This window comes from Magallana gigas, chromosome 9 (genome assembly GCF_963853765.1).
Source record: "Magallana gigas chromosome 9, xbMagGiga1.1, whole genome shotgun sequence".
Lineage (NCBI taxonomy): Eukaryota > Metazoa > Mollusca > Bivalvia > Ostreida > Ostreidae > Magallana > Magallana gigas.
Genome location: NC_088861.1, coordinates 13,827,291 through 13,849,984, shown reverse-complemented (window position 1 = coordinate 13,849,984; position 22,694 = coordinate 13,827,291). Strand labels below are relative to the sequence as shown.

At 31.7% G+C, this 22,694-nt stretch overlaps 1 protein-coding gene and 2 long non-coding RNA genes across 3 annotated transcripts; all 3 read right to left on the bottom strand.

Annotated features, from left to right (window-relative positions):
- On the bottom strand, positions 1-982 carry LOC117692129 (uncharacterized). The gene is made up of 3 exons (XR_010709090.1): positions 886-982; positions 434-583; positions 1-318 (listed from the first exon to the last, which is right to left on the bottom strand). It is a non-coding gene; the product is annotated as an uncharacterized lncRNA (long non-coding RNA).
- A 6,532-nt stretch (positions 983-7,514) lies between these two features.
- LOC136271159 (uncharacterized) lies at positions 7,515-11,849 on the bottom strand. Its single transcript, XR_010709009.1, has 4 exons — positions 11,672-11,849; positions 8,588-8,664; positions 7,713-7,844; positions 7,515-7,603 (listed from the first exon to the last, which is right to left on the bottom strand). It is a non-coding gene; the product is annotated as an uncharacterized lncRNA (long non-coding RNA).
- A 5,775-nt stretch (positions 11,850-17,624) lies between these two features.
- Positions 17,625-21,241, bottom strand: LOC105319438 (uncharacterized). Its single transcript, XM_011416979.4, has 5 exons — positions 20,599-21,241; positions 20,392-20,456; positions 19,974-20,099; positions 19,824-19,889; positions 17,625-18,915 (listed from the first exon to the last, which is right to left on the bottom strand). The coding sequence occupies exons 1-5, from the start codon at positions 20,679-20,681 to the stop codon at positions 18,473-18,475; spliced, it is 783 nt and encodes a 260-aa protein (XP_011415281.3). The 5' UTR covers positions 20,682-21,241; the 3' UTR covers positions 17,625-18,472.
- Between the last annotated feature and the right edge of the window lie 1,453 nt (positions 21,242-22,694).

Genomic DNA, 22,694 nt, shown 5'->3' with positions numbered 1-22,694 from the left:
TCTATGCTAACGCATTACAAAGATATTTTCCCACGTATATGATAAACATTAAAACTGCAATAAAAAGAATACCAAAATGATAAACAAAAACAAATAGTTGTCAGTCTTGATTTCGCTTGGTCCCAACTTAACTTGGCTGCTGTTGGTATGCATTGTGAATTCTACAATAAAAGAATCAAATCAAGCTGCATAATAATGTTTATTTTTAAATATGAATATAACTAAAAATTTACATACCGTTTGATACAACCGAATGCCAAGAATAAGTTGTATCGGTCTGAGGGATCTTTGCTGACGTTGCTGCATTATCATTCCATTCTTTAAAAAAATAAATTAACACTCATACATGTATCAGCAAATAAGGGTACATAAAAATTCCTACATAAATATTAAATTTAGTAAAAAAAAAGTATAATTATGGAAGAATAATTACTTGATCTCAGGATAATACCTAGGCCTATACATCCGTCAACAGGATCGCAATGATTTTCACTGCACAGACATTTTGATAAGCATTGCTTTCCATACCATGGGTACGGACAAACTATTTCACACTGAGGTCCAATTTTACCAGCTTCACATTCTAAATTCAAACATGTTTTAATACCTTTACGGCGTTGTAAACGATATTTGTCTGAAAATTTAAGTAAAATCTTAATTATATGTCTAACGAAGCAAGCCAAAAATTTCGATTTTGGACTGACCGGTAAACTTTGAATTTGTCAGACAGGTTGAATAGCATTTGTTTTGTTTGAAAGAGACACAAAGTGGATCCTATATTATACAAATATCAATTCGATGTAGCTTTTTATATACATGTACTGGGATATGGGAATAACAAATATATCTATAAATACAGATATGTATAGTATGTAAATCACCAACGTTTGCATGTCTTTTCTTTTGCATTCCACACAAATCCTGGACAGCAAACAAGGTATCCTTCCGGGCTGTAATATAATTAAGAAAATATTATTTTTTTTATCTTTATATCTTAATATATCATTTAGGCAAAATCTTTAGATCGGTATATGATATAAGTATTCCTTTCTGTATATGATAGTATTATCATTTTTTAAAGCAGTAAAGGCTAACATCTCACCTTTGACAGATATCCGAATTTGAAAAAGAAACACGTAACAGGAAGCATACTACTTTCAAAATCATAAACAAGAAATTCATATTTACACTGTTATGTTTGAAAACAGGACAATCGTGTGTTTTTTCACAACATTTGTGCATTTTCCTTCAAATTATATCATATACACATGCTGTTTTTATATATGTAAATGTCAAGCTTCCCTATATAATAAACAACTTCCTCATTGTTATGTTTAGCTTTTTTCAAGTACTTGCTTAGAACTATAACTATAATTGATATATTATCACTATCGAATGATCAATAACTTTCACAAAAAGATCGAAATCAAAGATTTGATAGATTTTCATTTAAAGCTACTAGAAATTAAAGATGCGTATATTTAGATCACCAAGGAATGATTTTATTTCTTGATTTAAAAAATGACCATATGGGTTAGGGTTGATAAAAGTACCATGTCCTATTCACAGAACGATCAATAAATCTCAGATAAATATTTTAAAGCTTCATTCGGTAGGGAAAAAACTATACAAAATAAGGTATAGACCCCTCTTATACCTAAAATCGTGCAGCAGAGACTATAAATTATATAATTAAGTTTAAAAAAACGTTAAGAAATTTTAAAAAATATGATCCAATATTGAAAAGGTACCAGAATGATTGGTTATTGGTTATGTTCTTATACATGTAGTTTACTTACTGTGAAGACCGCTTTTATATGTTTAATATATAAACAAAAGTTAGCTAGTATATATGCTTTATTTAAACTGACCCCTTAATCCCCAGAAGCAAGACATGATTTTTCCCAGACATTTAAATAAAAAGAAAATTGATAGAATGCCTCTTTTATTTACTTAAAGTAGATCCAGTGTTATGTGATGTCATACATTTTTGTAAAACTTTGAATTCTTTAAAATTTGTTCAAGATAGTTTTATATATTTTATGTTAATATAATCACATGAAGGTAATTGTTGAGTTCAAGATATTTTCGCAGTTTAATTTTATTTTTAATTTCCAATGTTTTATACATTTTATCTATGCTAAGGGGAAATAACTTTTTTTCTGGCATTTCTCTTAGTTGTTTGTCTAAATTATATAATTTTTTTTTATCCGAACGATTAATTTTGAAATATGTTTGTAGTTTATGTTTTCTGACACCGTCGACAATAAAATTAAACAAGATAAACCAGTATAACCCTACAAATATTTTACTTTTAAGACAAAAATATGGTTTTGAGAAGTTGAAATCAGCTCTGTTTGTCAACTTTCATCAGAGAATTTTACGACTATGAAGTTACCTTAATTTGCATTCTTTCGTGTGTCAGCATATCTAAAGCCCTTGCTCCGAATATTTAAAGAACAGCCTCAAAGACTGAACTATTGACCCGATGGGGAAATGGCTTTCACAACATCTTAACTTTAATACACAGCTTTATTCTCATCTCTAAATAAGTATTTATCTCTTTCATTATTTCCAACAGCAGAAAAAAAAAATGAATTTTTAGATGCCCCCTCCCTTCCCCGAGCCTGCACCTCTGCCTCTGATGTCGTTTAATTACATTTACGAAGACAGCTACATTGTCTTTAAAAAAACTAGTATGCATTAATTTTTATTCAGTGTCAGGAGTGAAGAACATTTTAAAACATGAATGTACATGTATATAGGCGGGAATTCCTACTTTACACTTTAAGAGGCTTGGCATTTTAAACGTAATTTCTTTTAACGTTTATTTCTAAAGTTACTGCTGGTATTTTATCTTGACCATTTTTTAAAATTTGAAATAAAAACACAATTGGCAGGATTTGTTAAAGAGAGCGCGCAAGAATGAAAATTTAACAATTCAATGTTTATGATTTATGTGGCTTAAATTTGTTTTGTTGCAGTTGACTGAAAATTAAAAATTTTTGGCTGATGGCTGTTTGCCCCATGTTTGCAACTATAAGTAGTGAAACAGGAAAGTTTGTCATTGGTTGTCTTATATGTGGTATTACATGTAAATGTCAACCCTCAATAGAATATTATTGTATGATTTTTCATTTCAAGATCGGGGGAGCAGTTACCATCACCCCAATAGACACAAGTATTAAATGTCAAACCTCAATAGAATGTAAATGTATGATTTTTCATTTCAAGACCGGGGGAGAGGTTACCAACACCCCTATAGACACAGGTCCCCCCATAATTTTCTGTATTTTTGTTTATTATAGTCTAAAAATACCAATTTTTCAAAAAAACGTATAAATATCTCAACAATAGTAGCAAGAAAACTTCAAATGAAATCGGGTTATTAATGTACAATCATATTCAACATTTGTAAAAAAAAAAAACTACTCTATCTAAATGTAACATAATAGAAATAGAACAAGTACGCGTACAATTAGTTGATATCTTATACACGTATATGTTTTTAAGGTCGTCAGACTTTTAATATACAAACTGTATTTTAATATACATCTGAATATGGGGAAAAGGTAAAAAAAAGAAAAGAGAGAGACAATGTCTTCTCGAAAAAGAAGCAATGGAGCTTATATTACGGGGCAATCCGCTCCCGTACCGGACTAACACTGGGCCAACCTTGAGCTTATTCTCTTGTTGGATCCAGCTTTGTTTTCAAATCCGTATTTTCACTTTGAAGTCTTGCGTTCTCAGACTCAGCACTTCGTAGATTTTCAGCCATACTCTTCGTAAGTTGATCGGACTTGCGTAGCTGAATCTTAATGCTATGTAGCTCAGTTCGTAAAATACTTGAGATATCAAACAAAGAATGAAATTGGTTGTTACGAAGTGAATTAAACGGCAATTCTCTCAAAGTACGTTTGTTTTCAAGATATTTGCACAGTCGATTCATGTCTCGCGTCTTTTTACGACCCAACCTGCTTCCTTTTCAACACATTTTGTTGGTTTCTTTATCTGTGTAAAACACATTCTGGAATAATGTCCATTTCTGTGACATCAGTAACGCTTCTGGTTGAACGCGAAACATAAAACGTTGGGATGCACGTTTCCGCACCTTCCGCACACTGGACGTTGACATGAGGGGAAGCTGAACTTCTTCTGTCTCCACTGCGGTCGGAAAGAATATTCCATGTTGAATCTAGTTTAAATTGTCTTCTTCATCTGTAGACTCTGAATCTAGGGAAAACTTGCTAAACTGTTGTAGAGGTTCAGGATCTGACTACTACAAAATATATGTAGCAGTGCCGGGTGTCGTTACCCGGATTCTCCACCAAATATTACGGGGTGCTCCGCTCCCGTACCGGACTAATACTGGGCCAACCTTGAGCTTATTCTCTTGTTGTTGAACCCAGCCTCATGAAACCTCCAACAAGCCAACACGCGTTTTAGTTTTCAGACCTTTATATAGACTTTACATGAAATATACTTTTACGTGAGTTTGGTATGCATCAGCACCGAACGTCTGATTCCAACTGACTATATTTTACAATTCCGAATAATATAATGAACAATGGAATAACACAACAAAGGATTAACATAAAAAGTATAGATGTAAGTAAATCAATTATCAGACAGCTATTAAGTAACTCGGGACATTTGAGCAGCATGTACATAAAAGGATTAATAAGATGAAAGAAGCTTAAGTGTCAATAAACATAAACAGAAGTCTATTAAAAGATTAGCTGTCCATCACTGATTGAGCCTCAGGTGGGATTAATGCTGTGAGGAATTTATAACGTTTATAAAACAGTTGTCGAAATAGATGAAAAGTTTTTGTAGCAATTAACACAAAGTCCGAAAAAGTTAATTTACACAATAATTAGAAATAGTCCGAAAAATTGAATGTCACACCGTGACACTTATCTGCTTAAATAATTGGCCCGAAAACGAAATGTTGCATAAATAATCTTTGAAATCACAAGTACATGTACCTATATATCGCTGATATATAGGTATATATGTTGTTTTAATTCTACCTCAATACATTAGGCAAGAAAACACCTGTACCATTGCTTTTTTTCGTTTATTTTTGTTATTTGATTTATGTATTAAATATCGCGTAATATTGGTGGCGGATTCAAACAGTATTTACTTCACAGCTCAAATTTATTTAATGTTTCGTTGCAAATACAACATTGATATTGTACATAGATATTGCTGGTTTTTGCGTGGTCCAAGAAGTCCACGCAAAAATAAAAAGGCAAGGTTAAAACCAGATGAGATGAGGAAAATTCGGCTTGCGCATGAGCTAGCCTGGTTTCTGCGCAGGATTATTGGTAGGCTAGGAAAGAACATGACTAGCACATGCTTATTTGAAATGGAATCGAGGCTCCATGCCCTGAGAACATGTTAAAGTTCAAAGTTGTTAAGAGTGCAAAGATATCGGTAAACATTATTGTATACAGCATTTCTTTTGAAGAAATAATTGGCATGTGATATCAACTGCATCAGCATCATAAAAGAGTTCTTATTTTGCCAAAACTAAAACATGCCTTAAAAGCATAACTCGCAATGGATTGTTGTATTCAAAAATCGCTTAACTGTAATTTCAACAAACAGGGCTAATGTACTTCCTATTAATGTATACAACTTAATAAATGTAATATGTGATTGTTTACCTGATTGAATAATTATATGACTGTATATCAAACTTTGAATCTCAAGAAAAAATGCACCAAAATATGCCATAGCATAAAAGCAGGAGGTTAGAATCGATAAAATCTAGGATAACCCTAAGGCTTTTACATTTACGTAAGAAAAGTATGTGTATTGTCCACGTATTGCAGTCTTTTTTTAAAGGATAACCACTTGGCATTTTTGTTTTGTTTTGTTTTGTTTTTTTATATTCTAAGTGGAGGCAAAATACGACACACAAGACAAAATTAAAGTTCATCCTCATGGCGCATATTTACGCATACTGTAACTGCTAAGAAGCTGACAATACGTGTGCTTTATGATTTGTCAAACAAATGTAAGAATACAGATAACTCAAAAAGTTTTATTGTTGATGAAGTTGACTTATCATAAAAGCTAGTAAAACATATTGTTTCAATTACTCGGAAACTCAACTAAAAGGTCGCAGAGCTGAACATTTGGATAATTTAATAATAGTAAGAGAAACTTGAAATGTAATTGTTAAAAGTGCGTTAGACGTGTTTGGTTCACATATCTGAATACACTTTAAAACCATGGTGTACAAAAGAATGCAAATCTACAACGCAGAACTTTTTATAAAAACCCATAACATTTTGAAGAATTTTGGACTTGATTTGTTTTAAACAGAAAGATAAACGCGGAAAATAATGCTCTAACATAATATAACAATTATAAAAAGGACAATCGATCCAAAGGAGTTCTGGAATATTATCAATACTAATTGAGGTTTGAATTCAACATATTCAACATTATTGCCAACTTCAAGGACCTATTTTGTTTCTATTGTAGTCGAGGTACATATAATACTTAAGACAATGAACCATGCATATGTTTAGTATCAACATTTATGGAAATAAAAAAAAAATACAATAAAAATTTTTATGCAAAATTGAATCATTGTGACTGGATCAACCGAAACCTAAGAAGAATTCAGACAAAAATCCATTACTTTTCTGTTTTCATATTTAAAAGGGCAATTCTAATGTAATTTCACAGAATGAGGAACTCATTTCAAAGGCGCCGTATTATAGAAGGTGGTCGTTAAGATTATATAATATATTTTATTGATAGTAAATAGTATCATTTAAATGAAAATTTTAATTCCAGCGTTTTTTTACTTAATTAACGTTAAATATAAGTAAATTACATACTAGTTGATAGTTTGAAAAAGTTCCTAATTGTGATAAACATAGCATTAACAATCCTAGCCTTTGCAAAATTGTAATTTAGGATATAGAAAATTATTGTTGTACATTTGTTGACTGAATTTAATGGGATTTTTAAAGGATAATTATAGTCTTTAGATAGTTCATAGGTACATGTACATAATATCTAATAAAAGAATTGGTTCAAAAGAGAAACTTTCATCTGCAACAACCATGGAAATTTATTTCTTATGATCTTAAGTGAAAAACACGAGGGAAGTGAAAATTGTATATTAGATCTAACATAATTTCAAAACACTCCTATCAAATGGAATTCGTATAGAAACCAGATGATGTGTTTATTTATGGTTAGCTGAACAACGCTTATTGAAATCAATTCCTTTGTATAAAATAAACATAAAAGTTAAAAAAACAAGTAGACCAATGACCAAGAACTTAAGTAAATACGTCGATTTCTTGCCATCATTCAGATTTCTTTTACTTTCACTAGTATTTGTAAGCCATGTGATTCCTGTAATAATCAAAGAGAGCTATGTGTGAATTTTTACTAATTTATTGATTAAACAGTATATATTTTTTCATTAAGCATAAGCTGATTGAAATTTTAGTTTCAAAAAATTCAGAGAAACATTTCTCACCATTTACACTATAATCATGTAGCACTGATGTTGTAGAACGCAAAATCTGAGATGTCTGTGAGGATGTCGAGCCATGAATTGTCCTTTCTGAAATTTTTAAAATACGTCAACTTGAATGTGGTGAGTCTTTTAAGAAATTTTAAACTGTTTAGTTCAAGTTATAAAAGATGAACAATTTTAGCAGAAAACATTATACCGTCACATCCGTTGACAGGACTGCAGTGGTCTTTACTGCAGTTACATTTTGGCAAGCATAGTTTTCCATAATGTGGATATGTACAAACGTGTTCACATTTAGGCCCAAAAGTACCGGCATCGCATTCTGTATCTGTAAATTACTTTGATATATTAGCAAAGATATTCTAGGGAAACATTAGTAAATTTCTTGTAGTTATTGCATGTATCAATCTAAATTGAATATCGATGACAGCAGATCACTATAGCTTGGGTATTCTTTTGACTATTTAAAGGGACTTGGACACGATTTGAAATCAAAAATTTTATTTTTATTTTTTATGTATAAAATGGTTTATTGGTGCATTTTAAATGATTGACCAAAATATTAAATGTTAAAGTCAAGTTACAAGCGAGATAGAGAAGTAAGAATTGATAGTTATGTAAACAAAGCTCGAGTCTTATAGATGTTTACAAAAAATGTAATGTAGAGAATTATCATTTATTAGACAAAATGACATGTAAAAACAATATCAACTAATTCAACATCTTCTTAAATACTCTAATCAACAAAAGAAAGTTAAATTTGATTGAAATGTACACTAATACAACGAAAATGTTAAAATGACAATATTCGAGCTTTGTTTACAAAACAAAGAATTATGATCTCTGTATCTTGCTTATAACTTGATATTTGAGTTTTAAATTTTGACATAGCATTATGAACTTCTATATTTATCAGTATGAACATTGAAACTGGAAAAACAAAATTTGAAATTTTTAAGTCAAATCGTGTCCAAGTCCCTTTAAACACACATTGAAAAAATATTATAGTATAGGCATATTTTTCGTAATGTTCTTTCAAAATTACTTAATAAAAACTTTTTATGATCTTACGGCCGCGGATAGGTATGCATCTAGTATCTATTTTGTTCCATACATATCCTTGGCAGCATTTGACGACTCCTTCTGAACTGTAAAAAAAAAATATTCTGAGAGTATTTCATAAGCAATACATGTCCTCTTCAAGTACCAGTGCCTCAATTTTAAAACAATTGTTGTTTATTGTGCCCATTAGGTTGGAAGAAGGTTGGTTAAAGATATTATCAAGAAGGACAACCCAAATTTGTAATTAAATAAAGAGTTGTCTAAATTAAATTTCTAAATCGTTGGGTTCACTTTTGTCCAATCGGGTATATAGACGCACCGGCATGGCACTATATAACTTATTGGCAACCATGTATCAAAATGAAGAGATTTTATAAAAATGAATCAACTAGAAAAAGAAACGCAAGTTACACGAATTGGATGAGTGAAAATTGCTTTTTTGGAGAGAATGACCGACTAGGATAAGCACTAAAAAGTCCTAAAAAGCAATTTTTTTTCTTTTCTTGCCTTCGTTTATTTTGGAACAATAATCTTACCAGATCATTAAAAAAGAGTCAAATTTACAAATTATTTACGAAAATACCAGGGTTTCTAAAGTAAACAGTTTACCGGTTTTACCGATAAATGAATAATAAAGATGATACAGAAACATCCATGGTCCTTAAGATGTTATCGTAATCAGGACTATTATAAAGTCTTCTAAACAAAGCGAGCCCATCATTGGGGAAGGGAAGACCTACATTGGGCAACTTTACATAAAAAGATTATATACTTGATAACATGGATTTTCTTTTCTGGAAATTCATAGTGTTCCGCAGGGGTTATTTACTATACATCAGGTAAACCTATATGGCCCCAGGAACAAACATACTATTATATATGGTATAGGGATATGGATCTTAACCGTTTTTTGGGAGTTGATTTTAATCAACTCTCCTATGCAGTTACTCAGATAAACCGAAAGTGAAACAGTGTTTAGACCTCAGCACATATCATTGCTGCTGACAAATCTTAGTTCTTGAAAATAATTGATAAATTCAATGTAATGTATGCTAAAGCAGTGTTTTTCAAGGAAACTTATTTATAAATACCTAAAAAATGGTAAGATTTTAAATGGTACGAACAATTTAAATATTTTTGTAGTCGTATGTATTCCTACGCCAGAGTTCAATATGGTCTCGTTCAACTCGACGCTCGGCTGTCTCCGTAAGTCCTTGTCGGAGATTTACGGTGTCATCCGAGCGTTTGGTTGAACCAGACTAGAGTTCAATATTGCTTGGATCCATACAATTTTCGAGAAATATTTCTATTATTAATACATAGTTTGATTGAATTAATGTTATCTTTAAATAGTATTTAACATGATTCATATGGGGGTTTCTCGACATTCTTGTCGAAAAAGTCCAAACATTCATATTATAAAAATGTGCGTAATTCAATTTAGAAACTACATGTACTTGTCATGCAAAAGAACATATCATTGATTTTGAAATAAATAAACATCGACAAAATCAACTCCCGTAAGTTCTTCAGTACTTTGTTATGATTATGTGGGCACTGTTTGGTCGAATGGGGTCAGGACCACCCAGAGGCTAACCTACATATGATGTCCCAAAGACCCTAGGAACAAGAGTATAAATGCCTTAGGAATGAGGATCTCAGTCGTTTTCAAGATATTTGGCCATTTGTTGTCCCATGGTGGTCAAGAATATCCATGGTTTAGTGGTCAGGATCGTAACCGGTTTTTTTTTTTGAGAAACTAGTATTTCGTCATTCCAAATTTTATGTTAAATCCCATTCCCCTTTGTCTCTCCAAAAATTTGGTTTACAGATGACAAAAATCAAACAAGGGTGCACATTTAGTCATGAAGGCCTATCATACCGTAGGGTTTTGAAAATTCCATTTGGCCGTCTTTGAGAAACGCAAAAGACAAGTTCATAATATGAAAAATGACATAAGAAAAAGAACTGTAAATGTTTCGTGACTTCGTTAAGGAGACTTAATTGCTAACTCTACAAAAAAAAAGTCACAAATATTTTTTTTCCAAAACAGTTTTACAATGTTTTCTGAAGAAAAAATTCGGTTTTTGAAACGGTGAAAATGGCGGGCGGTTGCAAAATGGATATCCCTTTTGTTCGGATACATGTATCAGATATGCGCACTGCTTAGATTTTTGATAATTTTGTATAAATTTTGTGAAAAATGCTAGCTGTTAAACTTGGTCATTCTTGGCGTGAAATTGCAGATAGAGCACTCCATCTGTCAGTAAAACTCGCCCAACTGTTTCAAGATAAGATCTTGGCTGGTTTTTTTTAACAGATATGTGGCTTATATGTATCCGAGATGTGCATATAACAGTAAACAGATTTCAATTTTTGATAAAACATGAAAATAATATAAGATGATAAACTTCGGCATTTCTAGCATAATATTGCATTCAAGGTACCCCACTTATCTTGATAACTCTTCCTACAATATTCAAGATAAGGTCTTTTTTGGCAGACCCGTTGTATGCATATACGAGACGTGCACGTTACATATTACTTAGATGTTAATTTTTAACTATAAGAAAAATACCCGTTAAATATTCATTTTTTAACCAAATTTTGTATATAGAGTGCCCAATTTATTTAACTTTTTAAGATAAGAACGTTTTTGTTTCGCAGTTCAGTTGAACATACAAGCAATATATTTTGTTTTTGTGGACTATATAATGAATAAAGTTTCAGCTCTTCCACTTAGTACATTTTTTTCCATAATATTGCCCAGGGTGCATCATTTGTTAAGATAACTTCTTCTTTTGCAGTTTTCAAGATAGGAAGTTTAATTATACACCATAGAAATTAGCATCATACACTGTACTTTTAATATTTTGATAATTAAAAAGAATAGTTAAAGAAACTGTAATACACTATGTACTCTGAATTTTCCATTGTCACAAGGGATGCAAACAATCTGCAATGAAATACTTTTGTCAGAAACTTGAATTACGCAAATAGAAACTGTGACAGAAAGCGGTATCCAAATTATATATGAAAGATAGATACATTTATTTAAAACTTTTTTTACCGAGTGTTTATGATATATCTTACCTTGTACAAACTTTGCAGTTTGAAACAGCAATATGTAGAAAAAACAAACAAGTAATCAGCAAATATAAATTCATATTCGCAACCATTTGATTTGTTCCAAAACACCTGACACATTCGTTTGGTCTAAAAGTGAATATTTGAGCATATGTACATTGGACTTCCTCATAATTATACTTATGATACGCTTACATGAGTATACGAAACACTTCAGTTTGTTTAACTTAGCGGAAGTTCTTTTGTGCACTTGAAATCTGATATTCCGAAATGTTCTGAACATTTACATGATGGGAATATGCAATATTCTCCCTATTTAAAACTGTGTCTATTATTTTTGTTTACTGAATTAAAATAAATATGTTTGTTTATAAGTCGCTCTCGTCTGAAGACGAACATGATACAGTTTGTAGATAGACATTGATGTAAAGACAACGAAATCTAATGTTTTCCATTGTAGAGATGTTTTTAAAAATTGTAAGTACCCCACCGGAAATAAACTAACCGTAGCTTTTATAAGTTATCCTCGTGTCTGTGGCTATAATGCATGTGTACTATCTATTGTACGGTAGCATGTTAAAATTATATATCATTTCTAAAAACTTTTTTGTTCTTAAATGGAAAATGTTATAACTGTATCTCTTATCACGAAAAAGCTTGATCACGCCGGTATTATAATTATATTTGATGATTCAAGTCGGATATGAAGGTGGCGACTTTCCAGACAAAATACAAAACTTGCTAACAGAGATTAAATTTATTTTTTTCTGCGATGATCGCTACATTTATAACCTGCATGGATTTCAAAAAAAGCATTCCATTGCTTATGCTTACACTTTTCTTAAAAAAATTAATGAATTGGTCTAAAATGTAAGTAATATTGACTAAGTTATTGTTAAATTCTACTACAGTTATTGCCGAGATCAAAGAGATGCTGCGGACATTATTTTCCAATATACAAGTACCACGAACTTCATCAGTAAATTATCAGATCAGATATACCTATCTGTCTCGCACTGATCATGAAAGTACAACTTCAAACCGCAAAAAATTTAAAAATCATGTGTTATAGTTCCAGTCAAAACGATGTGTATTGTCCGAAATGTTTATTTTTCAGAAATCAATGCGACTGTTCCTACATATAGGACCTCCATAGCACATTTTCACTGTGTGTTTTTTTTTTACATAAAATATATAACGTGTAGTAATAATAACCGTATTAAATTGCCCTTAAATATTAGGAATATGAATAAAAGATTTGTTATAAATAAGTGAAGAGTATAAAAAATCAAAGAGAAATCCTGTCGTCTGCATGTGATTCCTTTGATCAATACACATGTAAACATTAATAACAAAACCGTTGTGATTACTTGAAACAGCAAGAGTTCCAGACAGGGGCCCACATCCCTCACTTGAGCATGGTCATAAAAGTTACTGTGTCAAAAGCACCATTATGAAGTTTAATGATGATAAATATATGGACAATTGAGTATAATATATACTGTTTAAAAGAAAAATAGATTTTCTGCACATATTTCATTTTTGACATTAAACCCGAATTGTGGTCTAAGAATTGTCCCGCAAGGGAGGGAGTCAGTTGAAACAAACAAAAAATGAAACTTCATCAAAACACTGACATAATATCAAAACTGATAATAGTGTAGCTCTTCACAAAAAAAGATTTCTTTTCCCACAAAGGCAAATAAACACAAGTAATTATAATTACGTTTATATATCCACGAGTAATTTCTAACACATTTTGTTGTAATGAAAAATAAAGAACAGCTACTTAATAGTGTGTTTGATAGATATATAAACGTGCATGATTTACATTTTAGGTAAAACCCACCTCCTCCAAAAAAAGAACAATACCGCAGTAACAGACATCAAACTCAAAAGGGAAAGTGCAGTTTTGTACTACTTGTATTTGTTCCTGAAAAACAAATTTCGAAGCAAATATTATATAGTATAACCTATAACCTATGAGAATGATATGAAGTTGTCACCCGAGACGGAAACCATTTCCCGTCGAGAGGGACAATAAACGTGCTACTGTTCTAAGAGTCAGTATTTAAATATTTTATTAGACCAAAGAAAACCATCCCTGACGGTAATGCTGAGTTAGTTGATGGTAAACAAGTTAGATTTATTGGGCAACCGGAAATGGAATATATCTATCTATATATATATATATATATATATATATATATATATATATATATATATATATATATATATATATATATATATATATATATATATATGGGTGATTATCTCAACTGGTTTTAAATCCACAGCAAATTAATAAAAAAGTCAACAAACTTTTTCTAATTACTTTAACTGGGTTAGCCTTAGAAGAAACCCGGTTTTTTGAATGGTGAAAATTCAGATATGCATCATCGAAATAAACATCATATTTTGAATTTTTGACAATTTTGAAAAAAATTCTTAAACAAAATTGTGGGTACATAATAATACTTTTGATTTTTTATTGTTACAACAAATGCAAACAAACTGAAATGATAACATTTTGTTTGAAATTGGAAATACGCTGACGGGGACTATGACTAGAGCCAATGTCAATGACATCTATTAAAACCTGAGTCCGAATATTTATGTAATATCTTACCTTGTACAGACTTCTTCAGTTTAGAACAGCAGTAAGTAGAAAAAAGAAAAAAAAATTATCATCAATATCGAATTCGTATTCGCAACCTACATTCAATTGTTCCAAAAGCACCTGACACAACTGTTATGTCGAAAAGGAAACTTATCAATATTGAATGCATATATGCAACGTATGCTTTGTTCCTAAAGTACCTGACACAGTTGTTTTTGTCGAAAAAGGAGCATTTGACATATAGATGTAACTTCCTTAGAGTTATACTTCTGATATGCTTACATGAGTATACGAACCAACTTAGTGTATTAAATTAAGCGAGCATTCTTTTGTGCTCTTTAAATCAAACATTCCCAAATGTTCTGAATATTTGAATGATAGGAATATTTACACATTTTCCTGATAAACAATATGCGCTCTGTTTTTGTTTACTGTGATAAATAAGATGTAATGTTTGTTCTGAAGACGCACATGATAAAGTATGAAAACATCAATGTAAAGACAAAGAAATCTCATTTTTGTAGTTGTAGCGCTGTTTTTTGATAATGTAAGCACTCCATAGGAAATAAACAAATTGTAGCTTTCATAGGTTATCCCCGGGTAAGTGGTTATATATTGTATCATCTATTGCAGAGTAGCATGTTGAGATTACATAACATTTTTCAAAAACGGCGTTTTTTCTGCAATAATTGCTACCTTTATAATCCGCATTTATCATTGAAGAAAGCATTTCATTGTTTAATTTTACACTTTTCTTTTAACAATTTAATAAATTGATCTAAAAAGTCAGGACAATTTACTTAAGGTATCCGATCCATAATAGCCCTTGTCACTGAATGGGGACGCATGGCATATATGTAGGGGCTTAATACTCAGTATACTTGGACATACTTTTAATGTTTCAGTATCAGTAGGTTAGAGTGTTAGAATTAGATGAACTCCCTATTTTTCCAATAGCTTTTTAGATGACTTCAAAACATTAACCCATTATATTTCATTGAAGAAAGGCATAAATTAAGCATTGAACCATTATTATTTTTTTGAAAGATATGGATTGATAACTCCAACGGCCTGTGCATACATTAGAAATTGAAAAACGTAATTAATATTTGTTTACACACACCAATATCTAATTCTGTGGTTTTCATTGCATATATGTACATGATTCATACTCAATAACATCTTGGATTTTATTTTCAATGAAATTCATCAAATTATTAATAATCAATATAGGAAAACTAATGCATGAACCAATATTAACAAGAAGATGTGAGCATCAATTGTCCTTTGGGAAAACAATGAAAACAACATTTTCTCGTGAGAACACGCGTAAATGATTGTAAAATCAGTTTATCAGCATCGTGTGGCAGTACAGACAAAAGAAATTGCACGTATTTAAATTAGATTTTAAGTTTAACTACTTACCCTGGTCCCCCTACCAAAAAACGAAAAGAGAAAGAACAATACCACAGTGACAGACATCAAACTCAACTGAAAACAGGGATTTCTCAGTAAGAAAATACTGTTTTTCACTTGCTATGAGAACAATAGTTAGTTCATTGTCGCCCGAGACGATATCTATTTCCCATCGAGCAAGAAAAAACGTGCTACTGCTTTATCCGACTAGTTAAAAATGGTGTACATATTTGCGAGGCTTGTCGAGCGAATATAGCCATTTGAACGAGTTTGACAAAGCAAATATAAAATCACAAAATAATAGATGTTTTATTTATCTCATACAATTTGATTTATATTAGGAAGCTTTTGATCCACAGTTGTGTTATGTGGTTATGACCTTAAGCAATGCAATTTCACTCAAATAAAGCTTGAAATAACTTTTTTTTCTAAATATGTTTTCCTCAGGGCTTACTCACTTATTTAAATGGAAATACTGAAGACTTGAATATAAAGTCAAGTTTGTTGACATACACCACGTTGCGAATGCTTGTAGGTTTGAATTGAATCGAATGAGGATCGGTCGTTGATGTTTTATAGAACAAACGCATATGGTTCGAAGTTGAAAATATCGAATAAGGATGCTTACATGTACTGATGGTGTAATGAGTCTTGAAAGGCATTATTTCGGTTAGTTCTTGGAAATATACACAACCAAAGCGTTCTTTTTCCATTGTCAGTTTAAACTCTTTGATAGCTTATGTGATTTACAGTTTTTTAACGTACGAGATAAAAGTGTAGATCTGCTGAGATATTTTCTTTTTATTATTGACACATCATATGCTCAATTTACAAATGATAAGGTTTCCGTTATCAGTTTGGTTGCAAATGCGCTTAATGAAAGAGAGATAGGCATCAACATGTACATTCCGGTATGTCCTTTTCTATGTGTAAGATTTTTCAAAAGTTTGTTTTATGCAAATAATAACAACTATGTCTAATACAAGAGGCCCATGGGCAACATCGCTCACATGAGCAACAATAGGCATGATAAAATTAGCTTAATGCAGTCATAATTAAAATGTGTGGACAATATGGTATATTACATGTAGATCCTCTATAAATGAGAGTCTACCCCCCCCCCCCCCCCGGGATATTCTTGTGTTTATGATCCAGTCCCAGATGATTTTATAGTCATATCACATTGTTGAGCATTGCAGTTCTCAAAAAGACCCTAAGCAATTGTTTATAAACGGGATGTCAACCTACATCACACTCTGAACCCATTGTGAGGCCCAAGAATCGTCCAGGGGCTAAAGTTTAAACAAGATTAAAGAATCAGATATGTGTCAAAGTGCTTGCATAAGTAAAACCATACACGATAACATTTCAGTTTTGTGAATAATTAAAATGTTTTTCTTTGTACATCTAGATCCCCAATGTGGCCCCACCCTACTCCTCAAAATTTTGATTTTAACAAATTTGAATCCACACTTTCTGAAGTTGCTTTCACTTACGTTACAGCTTTTCTAGGCAAATGGTATTTAGATTTTAAGATTTTTCTGTATATATTCCTACGTAAAAATTTACCCACCCCCCCCCCCACTTGTGAACCCATCCTACCCCCGGGGATCATGATTTGAACAAATTTGAATCTACACAAATTGACGATGCTTCCATACAAGTATCACAAGACTGTTCACTATATACTCCTATGTAAAAATTGGACCCCCATTGTGGCCCATTTTTACCCCCGGGAGTCATGATTTTCACAACTTTGAACCTACACTACCTGAGGATGCTTCCACATATATAAGTGTCAGCTTTCCTGGCCAAATGTTTCATGAGGAGAAGGTTTTTAACGATTTACTTCATATATTCCCTTGTAAAATTCGACCTCCCCCCCCCCCCCCCCACATTGTGGGCCCACCCTACCCCATGGGAGTCATGATTTTCACAACATTTAATCTACACTACCTGTGGATGCTTCCACATAAGGTTCAGCTTTCCTGGCTGATTGGTTTCTGAGAAGAAGCTTTTTAAAGATTTACTCAATATATTCCTACAGTACCGATCAGACCCAACCTAACACCAGAGTAAACCCCAAACAAACCCCGGGTTTACTTTTGGGGTTTACTTTGGGTTTACTCGGGATTTACTTTGGGTTTACTTGGAAATTGCTTTTGAGGTCAACTGTGCGCATTGAAGTGTAAAGCAGACCCGTCTTGTATCTTACCATCCTACGGCCTGTAATTCTGCCCCCTTTATATTCCGAATACACAGTGAGCGTATGCTTTCAGGGGTTTACTTCTGACCGGGTTAACTCACTGTGTCCACTCTGGGTTTACGTTTGGTTTACTCTGGGTTTACTTTGGGTCCACTCTAGTAAACCCAGAAAGTAAAACCCAGGGTTAAGAATGGGTTTACTTTCTGTTAGGTTGGGTCTGATCGATACTGTATGTAAAATACGACCCCCATGTGGGCCCATCCTACCCCTGGGGGTCATAATTTTCACAAATTTGAATTTACACTACCTGAGGATGCTTCCACAAAAGTTTCAGCTTTCCTGGCCAAAAGATTGTTGAGAAAAAGATTTTTAAATATTTCTTAATTTTTTAAAATAATTCCTAATTATCTCCCCTTGTAAAAGGGTTTGGTCCTTAATTTTCACAACTTGGAATTCTCTTTGCCTAAGGGTGCATTTTGTCAAGTTTGGTTAAAATTGGCTTAGTAGTTCAAGAGAAGATGTAGAAAATGTGAACAGTTTAAGGACAGACTGACAACACACTACTTTATTCACTGTCCTTTTTATCAACTACTGTTAAATAACCATCATCTTCTGTTATTGCATTCTCTGGATGTAGACTTTCGTTGCACAGGTCATAAATATGTCTCACATTTTGATGTGTTGGAGCAGTATATGCAGCATCTTTGGTATTTTCCTGATCCTGTCCATTTTCTCTCTTTGGATTCTCTTGATGATGACCTTCGTCGCACAAATCATAAATATGTCTTACATTTTGATTTGTTGGAACAGTATATGCAGCATCAATAGTTACAATATCGCGCCTTTGCCTTAAATGTTTAAACATTAGGGCAACAATGATGATCCCAAAAATGACGCAGAGAGGGACTGTGGTAACAAAAACCCATTTGTACGAAATTTGAGAGTCGGTGGATGCATCAGCGTTGTCGGTTTCAAAAGGGACTATCGTCAACATTCCCATACCAATATCTGAAATCATTTAGTTTTCATTGCAATTAAAAGGTGCAAAAATAATGGCAGATTAATTTTATAGATAAGAACTGTAATGTCACAGAATAAATATGTATCATAAAGCTAAATAATGTTCAGTTAGAGGTCTTGAAAGATGACGGAAAAACTGATCCCTTCCGTTTAGACAACATTTGGTAATATTCAGTTCACCCTTCTAAAGACTTACTCGAAGCTTTAGCCCCAACCACTTTCGTAATTTATACTATGTATCTGATTCAGTTCACTGAATCATAGTTTGAATGTGTTGCACGGAAAGAAAACTTTTTTTCTGCAATCAACTGTATTACATGTATATATATCAGAAAGATTTAATAAAATGGCGTTAAATCATATAAATTTGTCAAGGGGTAATTAAACCAGTTATTCGCTGTTCATGCAAAAAAATATTTCAATAAAAGTTTTTTTAACAAATGCAGACACCAGTAAAAACTAATTGCCCTATTTCTAAAACGCCACGAAATAATTGTGCATATCGGGCATTGCGATATCCAATTGAATAACTGTTGAATTCGACATTAACAAAAGAGTTAAAATGTAAACGATTCATTTAATTATTTCACTTGTGATTTATACATGCAATTAGTGAAAGCAGATGTTTTCTGAATATAAACATTTATTACTTCCTCTTATTCACTTGAAGTAATTCAATTGCATGTCAATATTTTGGTTGTACTAAATGTTACTATGATTTTGATAAGCGGAAAAAGTTATTTATAAAATAAGTATACTCCTGTTGTTACATGTATTTTTGCAGAATATTTCAAGATGATAAACAATTATTTTTACGTAATGATTAGATGATAGCAACAATTAGAAGATTATATATTTTGGAGAAAACTTTTTTTACAAATATCAATAAATGTTACCGTTTAAACCCTCAGAACGAGATACAGTTGAAGTATGTTTCGGCAGCAAGACTTGTGTAGTCCACTCTGAAATGACCAAAATAACACGGATAAAGATGTTATTCGCGTTTCAAATAATAGAATAATGTTTTACAATTAATCTACATATACCGATACAACCGTCAGCAGGATCACAATGGTCTTTACTGCAGTTACATTTTGATAAGCACTGCTTTCCATACCATGGATACGGACAAACTATTTCACAATGAGGTCCAATAGTGCCAGCATCACATTCTGGAAAAAAATATTTTATTTTTTTTTACACCTGTTTTAGAATAGCAGCAAGCAATGCAAGTTAAAAAGTATGATTGCACCCATACAGCAGAAAATGATAACGTCATTTTGGATTACAATTCTTCTTATCATGAGTTAAAAATCTTAAATTCTGTAGAACAATAGAAATGTTACAATGCTTGTCATTTAAGTTAATGGTTAACTTTTAAAAATGTGTTGCTATAAATCCAAAAAATATATACATGTATACTGCAAGGTATAACATTGACGTTTATTATCAATAATTAAAAACGTTTGCATTTATTTTCTTTGATGTTCCAAACAAATCCTGGACAGCAATCGAGATTCCCATCTTGACTGTAATAAATATTAATAAACGGTATTGATCTACATTTTAATCAATATTTATTGCAATTGAGTGCAAAAAATAGCAATATAAATCTTATATCTTTTTTAACAGCCATTATTTTTTTTAAAAGAATAGTAAAATAAATCTCACCTTCTACAGATATCAGAGTTTGTAAAGGCAATAAACTCCGTTAGGAAACATATTAAAAGCAGAATTGTAATCATTGGATTCATCTTTGCTATTTAATTGAGGTCTGTGAATTACAATGTACATATGTACTTCCGTATACAACTTGGACGTGTACAACTTCCTCTTTGTTATTATTTCTAATTTTAAAATTGATGCCCTTAACTTTGTTATGATAACTTGATTAATTTTTTTATTAAACCGAGTAAATTTTGTTTATCTCTTCTAGTTTTGAAAGTAAAATCCCTAATGATAAATACATTTCTCATTGTTCAAATATTTATATAAAGTTAAACTTCAATATTGTTTAGAAAGGATTTTGACTCGGTTTAAAAGAGTAATTCAGAAAGCAATACAACCATTATTTGAATAATCTCATCAACAATTACAAAATATATAACACGTTACATTAATACCCAATCACTGGCTCAACCGTGGTAAAGAGAAATATTGCCAAATGTAAGCAGTTCATTTAATTAAGGGTTTATTGAAATATTTAATTAGAAATAATTACGTCACAAATTACAAGGAATCAGGAAGAGAGTCATAATGGTAAACAATTCTTTTGTAATTCGGCAAAAAGCAGTGAATATACGCCATGTTGCATTCTAATTCAACACATTTAGAAACTCATAATGCACTTATAACGCAAAAAAGCAAATCGTGTGTGTTTTATCATTAACAAGAGAATTTTCAACTTTATCACACTTGACTGCAGATTGAAGCACCTAATAATAATATAATTGAACTTTACAATAGACAGTTTTATAAAGAGTACATTAATTATGATTTTTCACACTGACTACATACTACTGCTTCTTGTTGATTTTTTTGGACAAAAATACAAATTTGAAATTGTAAGGTTTCTTTTGAAATATCATTGTTCAAAGTCGTAAGCAAGGAATTCATTCTTTGTTTGCATTGAACATTTGTAAACAGAGTACGTTACAGTCATTTATTTTCTCATATTGAACGATGAGATAAATATACAACTTCCTGCACGTTGGTTACAATGAAGAACATTGAAATAGGTCAAATAAATAAACAATTACCTTCATTGCTTTGGAAATTAATTTATATTGAATTGATTAATAATTCAAGATCATTAGTAAAATGTTTGTAATACGACACGAACAAGCGCGCACCTATTGACTTCCGCTGTTATTTAATCGAGTTCGGTTTTTACTAAAAGCTGTATAAATGGAGTCTTTTGAATGACATATATTTCTGTGAGTCAATATTCAATTTTCTTTATTATACAGAAAAATAATACATTTTATTGGGGATGCTTTGCTTTAAACAGATAGTCGGAGTTATCGATACATTACATTAATAAGTCGTTTTTTATTTTTATATCAACGAGAACATGCGTTTCATTGTCATGGTTTTAAGATAATAGCGATGACGACCAATAAGTATAGACATAAGGCCATTATTAAGTATTTTTGTACTATATGATCCAAAGCATTCTTCAGAAGTATGAAGAAGTAGCCATCCATAAAAAAAAGAAAACGATTTTCAGCGGGTTTTTAAATTAATATTACCGATTAATACTGCATAATGATTACTGCCAACTAGACGTGCACTTGACTATTACAGGATGTATACCGAAAGTATAGAAATACATTTTGTATTTAGCATGAGTCGGAGGATGTTTACATATGCATGTATTTCATCCTGACGATTCAATATTTTTGAATCCATACTTTCAGTTGTTTGCAGTGGGCTATCTTTGATAACCTGCTTAAGTGACTACCTATAAGTAGTAGTTATAATGACCGTCATATGTCAATCTTTTAGGGCTAAACTGTTGTTGTAATACCCTATATGTAGCTCTCAGGCAAAACTCCTTTAAATGTCAATTGGAGTAGTGACATTGTAGAAAAAATACATAACCCGCTAACGCGGGTTATGAAATTTTTTTTCTGTAATGATTGCTACCTTCATAACCCGAATGAATCATCAAAGAAGCATTTTATTGTTTATATTAACATCTTTCTTTAAGCTAATCGATAAAATGATTAGGAAAAGTAAGTAAAAGTCATTAAATTACTGTTGAT